Source organism: Biomphalaria glabrata, chromosome 3, assembly GCF_947242115.1.
Source record: "Biomphalaria glabrata chromosome 3, xgBioGlab47.1, whole genome shotgun sequence".
NCBI classification, from domain to species: Eukaryota; Metazoa; Mollusca; class Gastropoda; family Planorbidae; genus Biomphalaria; species Biomphalaria glabrata.
The window spans coordinates 55,681,652-55,695,728 of record NC_074713.1 but is presented as its reverse complement, the minus strand read 5'-3'; the positions used below and the strand labels follow the sequence as shown (position 1 = coordinate 55,695,728).

The 14,077-nt window shown below is 35.6% G+C and overlaps 1 protein-coding gene across 3 annotated transcripts in view; it reads right to left on the bottom strand.

Moving 5' to 3' along the window:
* Positions 1-14,077, bottom strand: part of LOC106065847 (sodium channel protein type 4 subunit alpha B-like) — a 189,130-nt gene that overhangs the window by 39,904 nt on the left and 135,149 nt on the right. For all 3 annotated transcript variants that reach the window (XR_008776829.1, XM_056022745.1, XM_056022746.1), the window contains exons 13-22: positions 11,457-11,619; positions 10,641-10,805; positions 10,109-10,288; positions 9,330-9,791; positions 8,551-8,659; positions 6,447-6,497; positions 5,307-5,548; positions 2,631-2,804; positions 1,963-2,144; positions 1,425-1,620 (exon numbers count right to left, since the gene is read on the bottom strand). Coding sequence is in view for 2 of the 3 variants with exons in the window: in XM_056022745.1 (XP_055878720.1) it covers positions 1,425-1,620; positions 1,963-2,144; positions 2,631-2,804; positions 5,307-5,548; positions 6,447-6,497; positions 8,551-8,659; positions 9,330-9,791; positions 10,109-10,288; positions 10,641-10,805; positions 11,457-11,619 (1,924 nt within the window). In the remaining variant the exon portion in view is untranslated. The remainder of the gene's footprint in view (positions 1-1,424; positions 1,621-1,962; positions 2,145-2,630; positions 2,805-5,306; positions 5,549-6,446; positions 6,498-8,550; positions 8,660-9,329; positions 9,792-10,108; positions 10,289-10,640; positions 10,806-11,456; positions 11,620-14,077) is intronic.

Genomic DNA, 14,077 nt, shown 5'->3' with positions numbered 1-14,077 from the left:
TTAAAATAACTTTGTCTCCTTAGATGGAACAGTCTAAGATGGCAACTATCTACAAAATAACTTCGTGTCCTTAGATGGAACAGTCTAAGATGGCAACTATCTTCAAAATAACTTTGTCTCCTTGGATGGAACAGTCTAAGATGGCAACTATCTTCAAAATAACTTCGTGTCCTTAGATGGAACAGTCTAAGATGGCAACTATCTTCAAAATAACTTTGTCTCCTTGGATGGAACAGTCTAAGATGGCAACTATCTACAAAATAACTTTGTCTCCTTAGATGGAACAGTCTAAGATGGCAACTATCTTCAAAATAACTTTGTCTCCTTAGATGGAACAGTCTAAGATGGCAACTATCTACAAAAATGTAGGCCATGCACAGTATGTTTTTGCCCTGGCAGTTGTTCCCTTTAAGGATGAACTAATTAAAAAGAAACAATTAGAAAAGTTTGAGAGGAAACCTCTTAGTCAAAGTCCCATGAAGTGTGATATATATCTAGAGCAGGGGTTCTCAACCTGTGGGTCGCGACCCCCTGGTGGGGTCGATTGACGATTAGCCAGGGGTCGCCTAAGACTATCGAAAATATGGATTGTTGTTGTCTATTCTTCTATTGCTGTATGTGTGTGGGGGGTGGGGGTCGCAACAGAGTGGGAGATTGTAAAAAGGGGTTGCCGAGCATAAAAGGTTGAGAACCGCTGATCTAGAGGCCTCTACTCACATTTTACAGCTTAACATTAAAAGATTTAACCATTTATATGAAAACCTTATGCCAATTATCCGCCTATGATGGACAGAGAAAAGAGTTTATGTAGAGTCCATTAGTTGCTAGGTGACATTTATTTAGTAAATAAGATAAATCAGTATCAATAAGATAATGTTATTCAAATGTAAAGTTAGAAATGCATTTGGTTAACTCTTCAACTTATTAGAACTACATGAATGAAAACTACCAGATATTAATGGAGCAGTGAAACCATTGTAGGCTAAGGTATATATGTAGCCTATAAAGGGATTAATGAAATTAATCTAACAAACTCAGAAACAGAATAATCTTTCAGGTAAAAAAAGAGTAAAATTTCCCTTTCAGACCTTGCGATCCTAGGGCAGGTGATGTTAACGAGTAGGGTGTCATGTGACCAGCACAACGACCAACCGCCTTCGCTTTCTCCAACTTAAGTCAGGCACCCATTAGAGTTGGGTGGACTCAAGGGCGCCTTTAAAATCCCGAAATTCAAAATCAGCTCTGATTGAGATTCGAACCCAGGACCCCAGGTTTGGAAGCCAAACCGCGCCCCCAATCTTCCAGGAGATTATCGCACAAAATTTTTTTCTAGCTTTTGAATTGAGCAATACGATAATTCTATCCTGCAATTAGGAATGGAATTTCTAAAAATCCCAATAAAATTTGATTAAAAAACAACTTACCACTAAATTGCCGATGATGTAAGTCAGTAAAAAAAAAGGAACACAGCTCCAGCCATTAGCTCGATGACAATTCCACATTGATTCAATCCACTCTCCACACAGGACTCGGAACACAATCATAAAAGAATGCATGAAATCATTGAAGTTCCACCTGGGCATACATTCTGGGTCTGGGTTGGGTTCCTTGGTTGTTTCACTAAGTACAAAAATAGGAACAATCTTCAACTAATAATGGAACAATCTTCAACTAATAATGGAACAATCTTCAACTAATAATGGAATGATCTTCAACTAATAATGCTCAGCTTATGGAAACAAAAATGGTGATCTAATAAAGCTTATAATGGAAAACAATATGCTAAATATGAAAATTAATAATCAAATTAGGATTATAATAAAACAAAACAAGCTCTTAATATTATAAAAGTGTAATGACACAATTTGTCTTTGTCACAAAGGCTTAATTTTTCTATAAAGGTGCAAATAAATCGAATATGTTTCTTACAAAATATTTTGTCCAAAGAAAGTGATAGCTTACTTTTTGGGACAGTAATAGGGCTCATACCCCTGTGAGAACAGCTGCTGACCCATGACGGCAAAGATAAAGATAACAATAGCCAAGACGATGATCAGATTTCCCAGCGCACCCATTGTTCTTGCTACAATAGCAATCAGCATGTTCAGAGTTGGCCAGGATTTGGCAAGTTTAAACACACGCAGCTGTCCAAGAAATTGTACAAGTACTTTTTTTTTAAAATGTCATGAACTAGAATAATTTTAAAATAGAATTAATTAGTATAAAGTACCACAACACAGTTCAGCACTGTAAGCTGTAACACACCTAATATATATTAATATACCCTAAATAAGAAGAAAACTTCACATATTAAAACATGTAAGTTAATCATTACACAACTCACACATTAAATTTAACACAAAAAACAAAACCATAAACACACCTAAATAATTACAATAGCATCTAGAATGAGAGACATTCCATAAAGTACACAAAAATTAAAACTAACTTATAACATTCTTCTTTTAAATGCATTTCAACTAATATTGAGACTAATTTTAAAAATTAGATATTTTTAAAAATGAAAACTTCAGTCACCAAAAATAAAATAAAACATTTTTAGACTGCATTTTAAAAAGTATACTGATGACTGTCATTCCACTAGTACAAAAGAAGAAGCTTAAGTTTACCAATCTGAAAGCCCGCAGTACAGAAAGTCCAGGTAACTCAGTCAAGCTGAGCTCCATCAGGGAGAGTACCACAATAAAACAATCAAAAATGTTCCAACCATCCTTGAAATAGACTACAGGACTGAGGGCCAGAATTTTCAAGAATGCTTCAGCAGCAAATATTGCAGTGAACACCTAGAGGCAAGAAATAATCAAAAATACAATGATTACATTAAAATTTTAAAGTCAATTTCATTTGTTCTGTATCTTTCTATTCTTAAAAATAGAACATTATTAAGGTTCTTGCTAAACAAAGTTGAAGTAGTCTATACTTATTAAAGTTTCAAATTTAGTAAATATTTTGGTTATCCTGTTTGCTGAGGCTATCTATTTCTTGATTGAATAAAACAAGAAAATAAAGATCTCTTGTGTAAAATAAATAAATTAAAGTTTTTATATAGCGCTACTTTCGTGCTTATAACATGCTCAGAGCACTATGGTCCAATCTCATTTGTGAACCAGTGCGGTGAGGGGGTAACTGGGAGAAAGTTTTTCCGTGCTGTATTTAGGCGCTTAGTAAACACAACTCTGCTTGAGTCAGGTGTCGAACCTTGAGCCCCTTTCATAGGTAGCCAAGCCAAGTTCAATCGTACTTAGCCTCTTGACTTAGTTTAAGCAAGCAGAATGCATCAGTTTCTTTCTGATCATTTAATAGGTTTGCTGAAAGTGGAACCTCAGGAATATAGATATTGATGAAAATATGTGGAAGGAAATTCCCCTATATCAGACAGCATGAAGACAGTTTGTGCATGCTGGTATGACCCTCGCATAGAGCAAAAGGGTTGAGGTAAGCAGGTAGATATCCTTGAAGAGAAACTGTGGCAACATTTGCTGCTATGTTATTAGCTAGTTTAGTTACAACAGATTCTGATCCAATTCAAAGAGAAGCAACTTGAGCCAGCAAAACTTCATTTGGTCACATTCATTCACATCCACTAGTTCAAAAGAAGAAGCCTAAGTTTACCAATCTGAAAGCCCGCAGTACAGAAAGTCCTGGTAACTCAGTCAAGCTGAGCTCCATCAGGGAGAGTACCACAATAAAACAATCAAAAATGTTCCAACCATCCTTGAAATAGACTACAGGACTGAGGGCCAGAATTTTCAAGACCCTTTTTAATGCCCATTCCACTGTACTTTGAAGAATGACTTTTGACAGTGAGTCATGACATGACTCATGATCTGGCTCAACTTTCTTCTCTTACAGTATTGAGGAATTCTTCCTATTGCCAGCCAGAGTGTTGACTAATAACAGTACAACACATTTGTCTTATTTTCATGGTATCTGGTACCCAGCATTTTTCTGCAGCATTTACTCCCAAAAGCTAGAATTCTTCTTTCAGCCTCAGCGTTTAGTGTACAACTTTCACAAGCATATAGCAGTACAGAGAACGCTAGCAAAGATTAAGTTTTAATTTTACTTGGAAGCTGATCTTCAGAATATGCCAGGATTAAACAGGTTTTTAGCTCTTTTATTGATGCTCCATCTCTTGTTATGTTTGATCCTAAGTATTTAAATGAGTCAACTTCTTCTGTATGCAACAATTTCTATTACCTCCACCGCAAATTAATATTTTTATTTTTTTCAGCGCTTATTTCCATGCCAGCTGCTCTAACTGCAGCATCCAGTTTTTAAGTAAGGTCATGTGACTCGTCTGCATTTTTTCCAAAAGGTCTATATCATCTGCAAACCTGAGATTTGAAATAGGCCATTCTTCCTGAAGAGAAAAGTATGCTACAGAGACACACCTTAAAACAGTAAAATGACCAAAAATGAGCATAGTTCCTGGAAGACGGAAGGTACAAACTCTCTTTCATGTGTTAAACTAAAGGAAATCACACACAAACTTAAAGTGTTTTATCACTTTAGTTTAAAAAAAAAAGGTATTAATATTTATTGCTCTAGGTAGTTAGATACAGCCAAAGATTTATATTCTAGTAGAAAGAATTCATTAGTTTAACATCTTCACCAGATATAATATTATTACATCCTAACCCAGACCTCCTTCATGATGATCAAGCCTTCATCAGAGCAACAGGAATAAACTCTTAATAGGATTACAATGATTTCATTTAGTGACTCTCAAAGGATGAATACAGAAAGTAAAAACAAATAATAAACTCTAAACTGCAACTGACATGCACAAAAATGAAGGCACAAAGATGAAAATACATAATGCAGGACAAATACATTTCAATAGTCCTGCATTTAAAGTGCCTTTCAAACAAGAAATAGGTTGCTAATGTAACCAGGAAAACCTAAATTTTCAAACAGTTTTTGATCTATATTTACATAATGGCTGTCTTAATCTTTAAGGGCTTTCTGAAAATTTTAAGATAACATTATGAATAATTAAAATAAAATTAATCACTGTAAAACTGTATAAATACAAAATATATTTGCTATTTTAAGTTTTTATCATCTAGGCACAGTCTTACAAAGCCCTGTTTGTTGTTCACCCCTTAACCCCAAGTCTAGGCACGTCTTACAATGCCCTGTTTCTTTTTCAGCCCTTAAGCCTCAAGTCTAGGCACAGTCTTACAAAGCCCTGTTTGTTGTTCACCCCTTAAGCCCCAAGTCTAGGCACAGTCTTACAAAGCCCTGTTTGTTGTTCACCCCTTAAGCCCCAAGTAAATCACCTCATTTGCCATTGATGAAACATTTGCAAGCTTAGGATCCATATCATAGTGGTCCATGGCCATGAACAGAGTATTGGCCACAATGCAGACTGTGATGAAAAGGTCGACAAAAGCATCCATGATGAAAAGTCCAGCCAATCTCTGAATTTTCTGAAAGTTCGGACTACAGTCCCAGGTACAGAAATATTTCCACATTAAGTCTTTCATGTTCCTCTTGTGAATACTAGCCATGCTGACATAACCTGAAGTAAAGAATAGCACATGTTGAATCCCTTTAATAACAACACTGCAAATAACAGGTGGTTTGTGTTGGTGGGTAACAACAACTGTACCAATTTAAATGAAATAGGGCAATAGACTAACTCATAGATAGGTTAGGAGAACAAAGTAGAATTTATTCTAATGGGAAGAACAGTTTTTTACGTACCAAGAATGAGAAAAAGAGTCAAAGAGAGAAGGAAATTATATTTATATGACTCAAGAATGGTTTTAAAAAAATGCATAGTTCTAATTCTCAAGCATTAAAAAAATGAAACTATCACACATTTCTTTAGTTTTTCTATAGCCGATGTCCAACACAATATCATCTATGTTTGTTTGTTTGTTTAATGTTTTTATGTTTCGAATGTTCCTTCAGAGTTGAAGATAATTACTTCCTAGTCCAAACCTCCCGCAGGACGAGCAAACAGGGTTTGAACCTGTGGCCATCGATATATCTGAATGACAGTCCAGCGCGCAAGCCGCACGACCAGGCAGCCTATCCATCACAATGCTCTTGCCAACAAAAGCATTGGGTCCCTTAATGCTGGGTAGATTGAGGAAAGTCTAAATATCCTGAATGAGGCTCAATCAAAAGTCTAGTTGATGCTCTCAGTTTGAAGACTTTTTATGATAAACATTATGTCACTTTGAATTTTAAAGAAATATTTACATATTGTGTAACTTTATAAATATTTTCTTTTTCTTCTTCTAGCCAGCTTTTGTAAGCTCTTTTGCGGTCAGTACCAAGAAAAAGCAGCTGTTTCTATTGCCATACAGAGTGTAGGTTATGCTGGGTTGCAGTGGTAAAAAGGTCTATTTAAAGTGAAATAAATTGGGGCAGTGAAAGAGGCTCGGATTGTCTGTAAAAGAAGGACTTACTTTTTCTATGCCCAGAAGCTTGATCTAATATGTCTTTTAGAACCATCACATCTAGCAAAAATGAAAAACAAGATAATTTGTTAACAGAAGGAATAGGAAACTATTGGGCTTTTTTTTTTTAACACATGTTTAGGTTAAAGTGATCTACTTAGAATAATTGTAAATGGCACCCAACTTGTCAATGTACACCCTGCTCCATGGATCAATGCAAATGACATTTAATAAATTTAATGAAATCCCATTACAAGTTTTAAAATATCTACTTGAAGCTTACATTGCCAGTAGTTTGGTGGGTCATAGTAAAGGGTTAAGGCAGGATATTTACATAGAAACTGAACACAAACTCTGCCAAAAATATAAATAAACTGAAACTGATACAAAATAACTTTTCAAGATCATCCAACTTTCTTTCTTAAGTAAAATAAATCACTTCATAATAACTGTACCCCTGATGCTAATGTTGTTGTCATACTTGACAGCACATTGTCCAGTAAACTGCTTAAGTAGGTCAGAAAAGATAATAAACATTATGTTACGAATGTCCAGCAAAATTTTAGGTCAAGACTTAACAGTTGTTTAACAATATACAATTGACAGAGAATCTATTTGGACTGTATAGAGACATTACGGGATCCCCAATAAAATAATAACCATAATCAAGAACCTTTATGATGGTTTCACCTGCCAAGTAACCCACTGTGGCAATCTGTCAGAGGAATTTCCAGTCACAACAGGAGTCAAACAGGGATGTCTTCTTTCACCACTCCTGTTCCTTCTAGTATTGGATTGGGTCGCAAAAGAAGCCTACTCTAACGCAGGGAAAGGAATCCAAAGGACTCTCACACAAAAACTGGAAGATCTGGAATTTGCTGATGACATAGCCTTATTATCACACAGACTACAGGATATACAAGAAAAGGTCACAGCTTTAAGCGAAGTAGGAAAAAGAAAAGGCCTCAAAATAAACCACCAAAAACAAAAGTACTTAAAGTAAACAATAAACAAAGTGGAGACATAGTACTGTATTCTCAGACAATAGACCAAGTAGAAAATTTTATATACCTTTATATCAGTTGGAACAGATGAAGACATTAAACGCCGTATAAATCTAGCGCATCAGACATTTACACAGCTAAAACCAACCTGGAAATCTCCTCACATCTCAAACAAGACTAAACTAAGAATCTTTAACTCTAATGTCAAGGCTGTCCTATTGTATGGTTCTGAAACATGGAGCACAACTGAAGCAAAAACAAAAAAATACAGACCTTCATCAACAGATGCCCGAGAAATATCCTAAAAATACACTGGTATGACAAAGTAGAAAACACCAAACTGTGGGAGATGAGTAGACAGAAAAATATAGAGGTGCAGATCTTAGAGAGAAAGTAGAGATGGATTGGTCACACCCTTTGAAAAGATACCAGCAACAGATCTAGGCAGGCCTTATTGTGGAACCCCCAGGGAACAAGACGCAGAGGAAGACCAAAAAGAACATGGCGACGCAGTGTACTTGAAGAAGCAGAGAAGACCGGGAAGAGCTGGGAAACCATTAAAAAAACTAGCAAGAGATCGTGGAGTGTGGCGTGTTTTTGTAGAGGCCCTATGTTCCATGAGGAACTCAAAGGAGTGATGATAAAGATGAAAAAAATATACTGGACAGAAGAAAGAAAAATCTGAAGAATTTTGGAAAGCTTCAAGAATTATTATAGTTACTAAAAGACAGGATGAGATGTTAGTTTATTGGAAAAGTATTGGAGGGCCATTGTACTAGTCTGTTGGTTAGTATTAACTCTTTCTCTCCTAACTAACGATACCAACGTTGATTCCACCAGAATGTGGTAAATAATTACGAAGAGAAAGAGTTAATCTCATCAGTCAAGTCATTATTGTATTAATGCTTATACAAGTTAAATATGTGATTTTCAATGTAATTTATTTAACAGATTTATATTTCTTTTCTGTTATCAAGTTTAAAGGCATTAAGCCTTGATTAACTAACCATCCACATGTTGTTACTTTAAAGTTTTAGTGGAAGATCTCCCAATACTGCAAATATGGCAACTCTCAAACAAATATGTCCCAACTGTAAAATACCTCTTACCTTTCATTTCAACATTTTGTCCTGTGCCACTGTTGCCTAGAAACGGATTACTTTCTGATGTTTTATCCTTATCCATGCCATGACCAGAGCCACTGCTTACAGAATCATGCTGCGGAATAATTATAGAACATTCAAAACAAAAAAACGTATGCCAAAACCAGAATCAACAATATGTAATATTCTAATGTCTTAATCAACTCTTTCAGTGTGGCATTAAGCTTAGCCAGCAGTGTCACTAGCGATGGCAGGTGCAACGTTACTCTCGGCGAGTAACTTGGATTACAGTATTTGTTTCTCTATCTTTATAATGTTAAACATTTTAATTTTATCTTAATTTTTGTATTTTTTGCATGTGAGAGTATTGTTCTTTGTTTTTGTTGTTAACTGGATGCGGGACCAAGAAATTAAAAAAAAAAAATGACATTGTTTTAGTTGTTCTACCTTTTCAGTTTATATCACGGGATCCACAATAATGTAAACAATACAACTTTTAGTGCAATTTTTAAATTGTGCAAAATTTCAGCTTGATCCAAGATTAGGTGTCTGAGAAACAATGAGTAAAAACTTTTGGACAGACAGACACACAGACAGAGTGACTTGATATAAGCTTTGTAAAAAATTTTTCTATATGAAATAAACATGTCCCTAAAAATATTTTGTAGAAAATAGTTTCAAATCTCAATAATGTTTATGCTAGCAATTTAAAATTGTAACTTATATTGGGTGCATTACTGATTGGATTCCCCCATCATAATTTGACTTAAAAGTTTGACCCTTACCCCATCATCCAGCTTGGACTTGTCCAGTATTACATCGGGAACTTTGTACTTTTTAAAGTTCAGTAATGTTTCCATCTTGCTCTTATCAACTTGCTGTGAGCCCCGGCTTGTACGGGATGCTCGACTGTGGTTTGAGGCAAAGCTACTCCGTCGGCTTCCACTCTGTTTACCAGATTCAAGTGCCGCACTTCTCTTCTGGGAAGCAAAACTAAAACGGCGGCCATTTGGTATGTTTCTAACAAATGAAAAATTGCATAGATCTTCAGAAGATGGTGTGACTGCACCAGAGTCATCGGCGAACGGAAGTGGAAGATTTTCCAGAGCATGGTGCACTAGAGGCTGTCTGTCAGCAGAATGACCTCCTCTTTTGGCAGTTGGCACATTAGGCTTTTTCCAGCTGTATTGGCTACCTTTACTGTTCCTGCGGTGAATATACGGTGACCCTGGCAGACTTAGGCTGTGCTGAAACAGATGCATTTTGAATTATTGTTATTGTAATGACCCTTGCATGTATAGCATACATCAAAAAACAAATTATATAATAGGGGGATTCTAGGCACACATCTTGTTCTAGGACTTTTAAAACTAATTATCATTAAACATCTGACATATAAATGTTATCAAATGGATATAAAACAACTAGTTCTACAGAAGTGTGTTATATTTATATATATATATATATATATTTTGCAACATGCCTCAATAAGACATTAACTTATTCAAACAAAAAGCGTATTTGAGAAACATTAAATAATAGCAAAATTAACTAGCATACATACTCGTTTCTGGCTAAGGCTAGGTTTTAGATGACCACTAGTCAAGGACTGATCACTGGTCATTGAAAGCCTTTCTTTCTCTTCTGGTTTATCTGTATTATCCTTGCCTTCAAACTCATTCCATGAAGGATTACTAGGGCTTTGTGTCATCACGCTCATGACCTCTTTTCTAGCTTCTTCTTCCTACCGAAAACAATATAAAATTACTCTTTAGATTTTTTTTAGCCTGAGTGTTTTTGAATGAACTATTCACAATATTTTTTAATGAACTATTTACAATGGTTTTATTTGATGTGAAGAGTTGATAGAAACTCAATGTTCCTTTAGAAACTCTAAGGCCAGAAGAGTAATCCCAATTCAAATAAATAAAAGTAAGATGTTCTTTGTACATTCTTGGTTCAAACCCTGCCTGCTCCCATCCCCCGTCGTTCTGCGGGAGGTTAGGACTAGGAAGTAATTATCTTCAACTCTGAAGGAACATCCGAAACAAGTAAAACATTTTACAAACATTTTGTGTACGATGAACTGCACGTACCTGTCTTTCGGCAGCCTCTTCATCTGCGTCAGCTTGATCCTGCTTCTGTTGCTCGTCATATGACATAGCCACAATGGCTAATATTAAATTGACCAGATAAAAAGATCCGAGTAATATGACTAACACAAAATACAAAGAGTGGGCAGTCCCTTCAGCCCGAAGTACCTGACAATGAGGAAAAAGTATTTAAAAGACAAAACTCTCATAGCTTAGATAATTACTAATAAAAATCATACCTAAGATAATGTTTACTTCTTGTTAAGTTTTGACAACTGAAATTGTAACGTAAATAAGTAGGGGAATCAAATAATATGTTAATTAAGGTCAAAGTTTGTCTTTGGGAATAAGAATTATGGTAGACTGAGTGGCAATCATCGTCTGCTGTAAAAAGAAAATGGCTATTCAGATTTTGTGTAATACTGTGAGAAATAGATATGTCTAGTAATTTATATTATATCGAGTTATTGCATATATGTGACTTTGCATATTTTGTAAAGATCTATTCGAATTATTTATTGAAATATAAATTATAGAAGCAGGACTCCATTTTTTATTGATTATCCTTGTTCTTGGTTTGATATGAAACATGAAAGTTGCTGATTTATAATAATTATAATAAAATAAAACAACTGACGTGCTACAGCCAGGGTAAAAATCCAGATTGTTACAGAAATATTAGAAGACAAGTTGAACTTTATGATTAAAACTACATTACTGATGCTAATTTATAATGAAATTAGTTACTTAAGAGATATAATCAAAGCTTCAGATTAGAAATGGCAAGTCAAAATACAAAGTGAAGCAATAAAAACTGACCAGATGATAAAGACTCTCCCAGAAATCTTGTGTCATGAGTCGAAAAGCGCACAACATGGCGAAACCAAAATTGTCAAAACTTGTAAAATCATAATTAGGATTAGGTCCAATTGAAAGGCACACATAATCTGCTGTTCCATTGGTGGTGGTATTAGGGCAACCACTGATTATGAAGAAATAATACAAAATCTAGATTAGATCATAGTATGGAGAAATAATTTAAATATACAGTAACATTTTTATTAAAGAAACTAGAAATTTGTTAAATTGTAAGCTTTAAAATGTTACAGTGAGTATTACAAAAGAAATTGAAATTAACCAAGTTTGAAGCAAAATGATCAAAGACCCAGTTTTGTAACTGATCACACACATTTGTATTACTGTGACCTTTTCTACTAAGACGTCTAATACTAAGACCAACACATGGTTTCAATTCAAGACACTTAATTGAATTAAAGATACACAGTTGAAGACAGCCATCTACAGATTCATCTGAGATTGTTTCTAGACCAGTACAACACAACAGAAATATCTTTTCTTGTGACCCATTTGTAACAAAATTACTGTTGGAAATATTCATGGCTTTTTATTTTGTACTTTAATAATGCACAGACACTTACAAACACTTAGTAGATAAACATAGTATGGAACTATGGAAGAAAGAAATAAAATTTGCAGAAGTGTTTGGTTATTGTGGTTTGCAAGTTTTATTAATTGTTTACACTTTAATTGCGGAGAGCGGTGTTTGGTGGCTTTTACTTTGTTGACAAGGCTTATAGAGCCGACACATAGATCTAGATCTATATCTATACAATACGATGGTGCGCAAATGCTTGATTAGGTCTATTGATCCATTTGTTTGCAAAGAAATGTTTTAGTCATTGTTTTAGTGGACTGCAGTAAGCCTAGTGACGTAAGCGGTGTCAAGTTTTATTTTTCTTCCTTTGAGTCAAGGAAAATTTTCATTCATAAAACATTCTGGCCAAAATTAATTTTTCGATAATGAAACATTTTCAAAACGATATATAGGTCGATCTCGAGTTTTCCCTCACGTGCCCAGTAAGTTGAGAATTTTTTTCTCATTTATTTACATATACCTTGAAATTTTAAAGAAAATCGTTAGAGCCGTTTTCGAAATAAAATGTATATATATATATATAAATAAAAAAAAATATATATATATGTATATTGCTCGCTTAAGAGTATAGGATATATATTTAAGTAATTTTGGTCACGAAGTAGGCCTATAATTGATATATTTATAAAAATTCCACCCCCTCGAAAGGCTAAGATGGGGAGGGCAGTACATGCAGTATATATTCTATATTGTAATATCAGGTGACCGAGCCTCGCGCGGATGAATAATTTAAGGAAGAATATATACCCGAAGTCATTTTGGGAATATTGTTGTAATTACGAAAATGAACGATCGGGTAAAGACTATCAGTCCGAAGAGTAGCTTCTATCAGTTCTCAATGTAGGCCTAATTGTACCTGGCGATTAGAATAGAAAGTCTCCCCGTACATTAGGCCTATAGAAAACCACAGCTCACGTCTTAACGTTTTACATTGCTTCTAGGCTTGGAAAAAAGTCTTTGCAGTGTAACTTCTAAAATGGTTACTTTCTGACATTTAATATTGCAATTAATATATTCATTATGGCTCTGAGACATGGACACTTTACAGAAAACAACTAAGACTTCTTGAGTGCTTTCACCAAAGATGCTTGCGCTCCATCATGGACATACGGTGGCAGGACCGCACTACAAACAGCGATGTCCTTGCCAACGCTGGTATGGGCAGTATAGAGGGACTTCTTATGGTCCGACAGTTGCACTGGGTAGGGTACGTATTCCGTATGGGAGACGAACGTATGCCAAAGGCAGTCTTTTTTTGGTAAGCTAAAAGGTGGTCGACGAAACAGAGGCGCCCCACGGAAAAACTTCAAATTCCAGCTTAGGCGTCAACTTTCTTTGGCGGACATAAAAGAGAGTACCTGGTTGTATGCGGCCTCCGAACGAGACAGCTGGAGGTCACTCACGAAGGCCGCGGGATACACATTTGAGACCTAAAGAAAATCCGCTGCCGAGGACAAACGCAGACGGCGAAAAGAAAATCAAAATTGACCACCTGCGGACAATAGTTATGCTTGCCCTGGATGTGGCAAAATATGTAGGTCACAGCTGGGGCTGCGCAGCCACGGGAAATACTGCATTCCTCACTAATTTTCGGACTCGAAGACAATGCAAAATCTCTACGTTATAGTGTAAAACGTGCACCTAGTAACAAAGTAAAATCGCGCAATTTTTCCTAAGAGACTTAAAAACATCGCGTTAGTATTATAAAGAAGCGTTATTGTGAGGCATCTCTGTTACTCCGACAACCTTTCAGCTTACTAAAAAAAAAAGATTGCCAAAAATATGTTCGTCCCCCATACGGAATAAGTGCCCTGCAAAGCGTGACTGTCGGATTATAAGAAGTTCATACCATTTTGCAAGAATATCGCTGTTTGTATTGCGGTCTTTGGTGAAGTTGTTTAAGAAGTCATAGTTGCTTTCTATAAAGTACCCATGTCTCAGATCCACATAGAGGGGTTAAGAGAATCACTGGTTGACACTGATT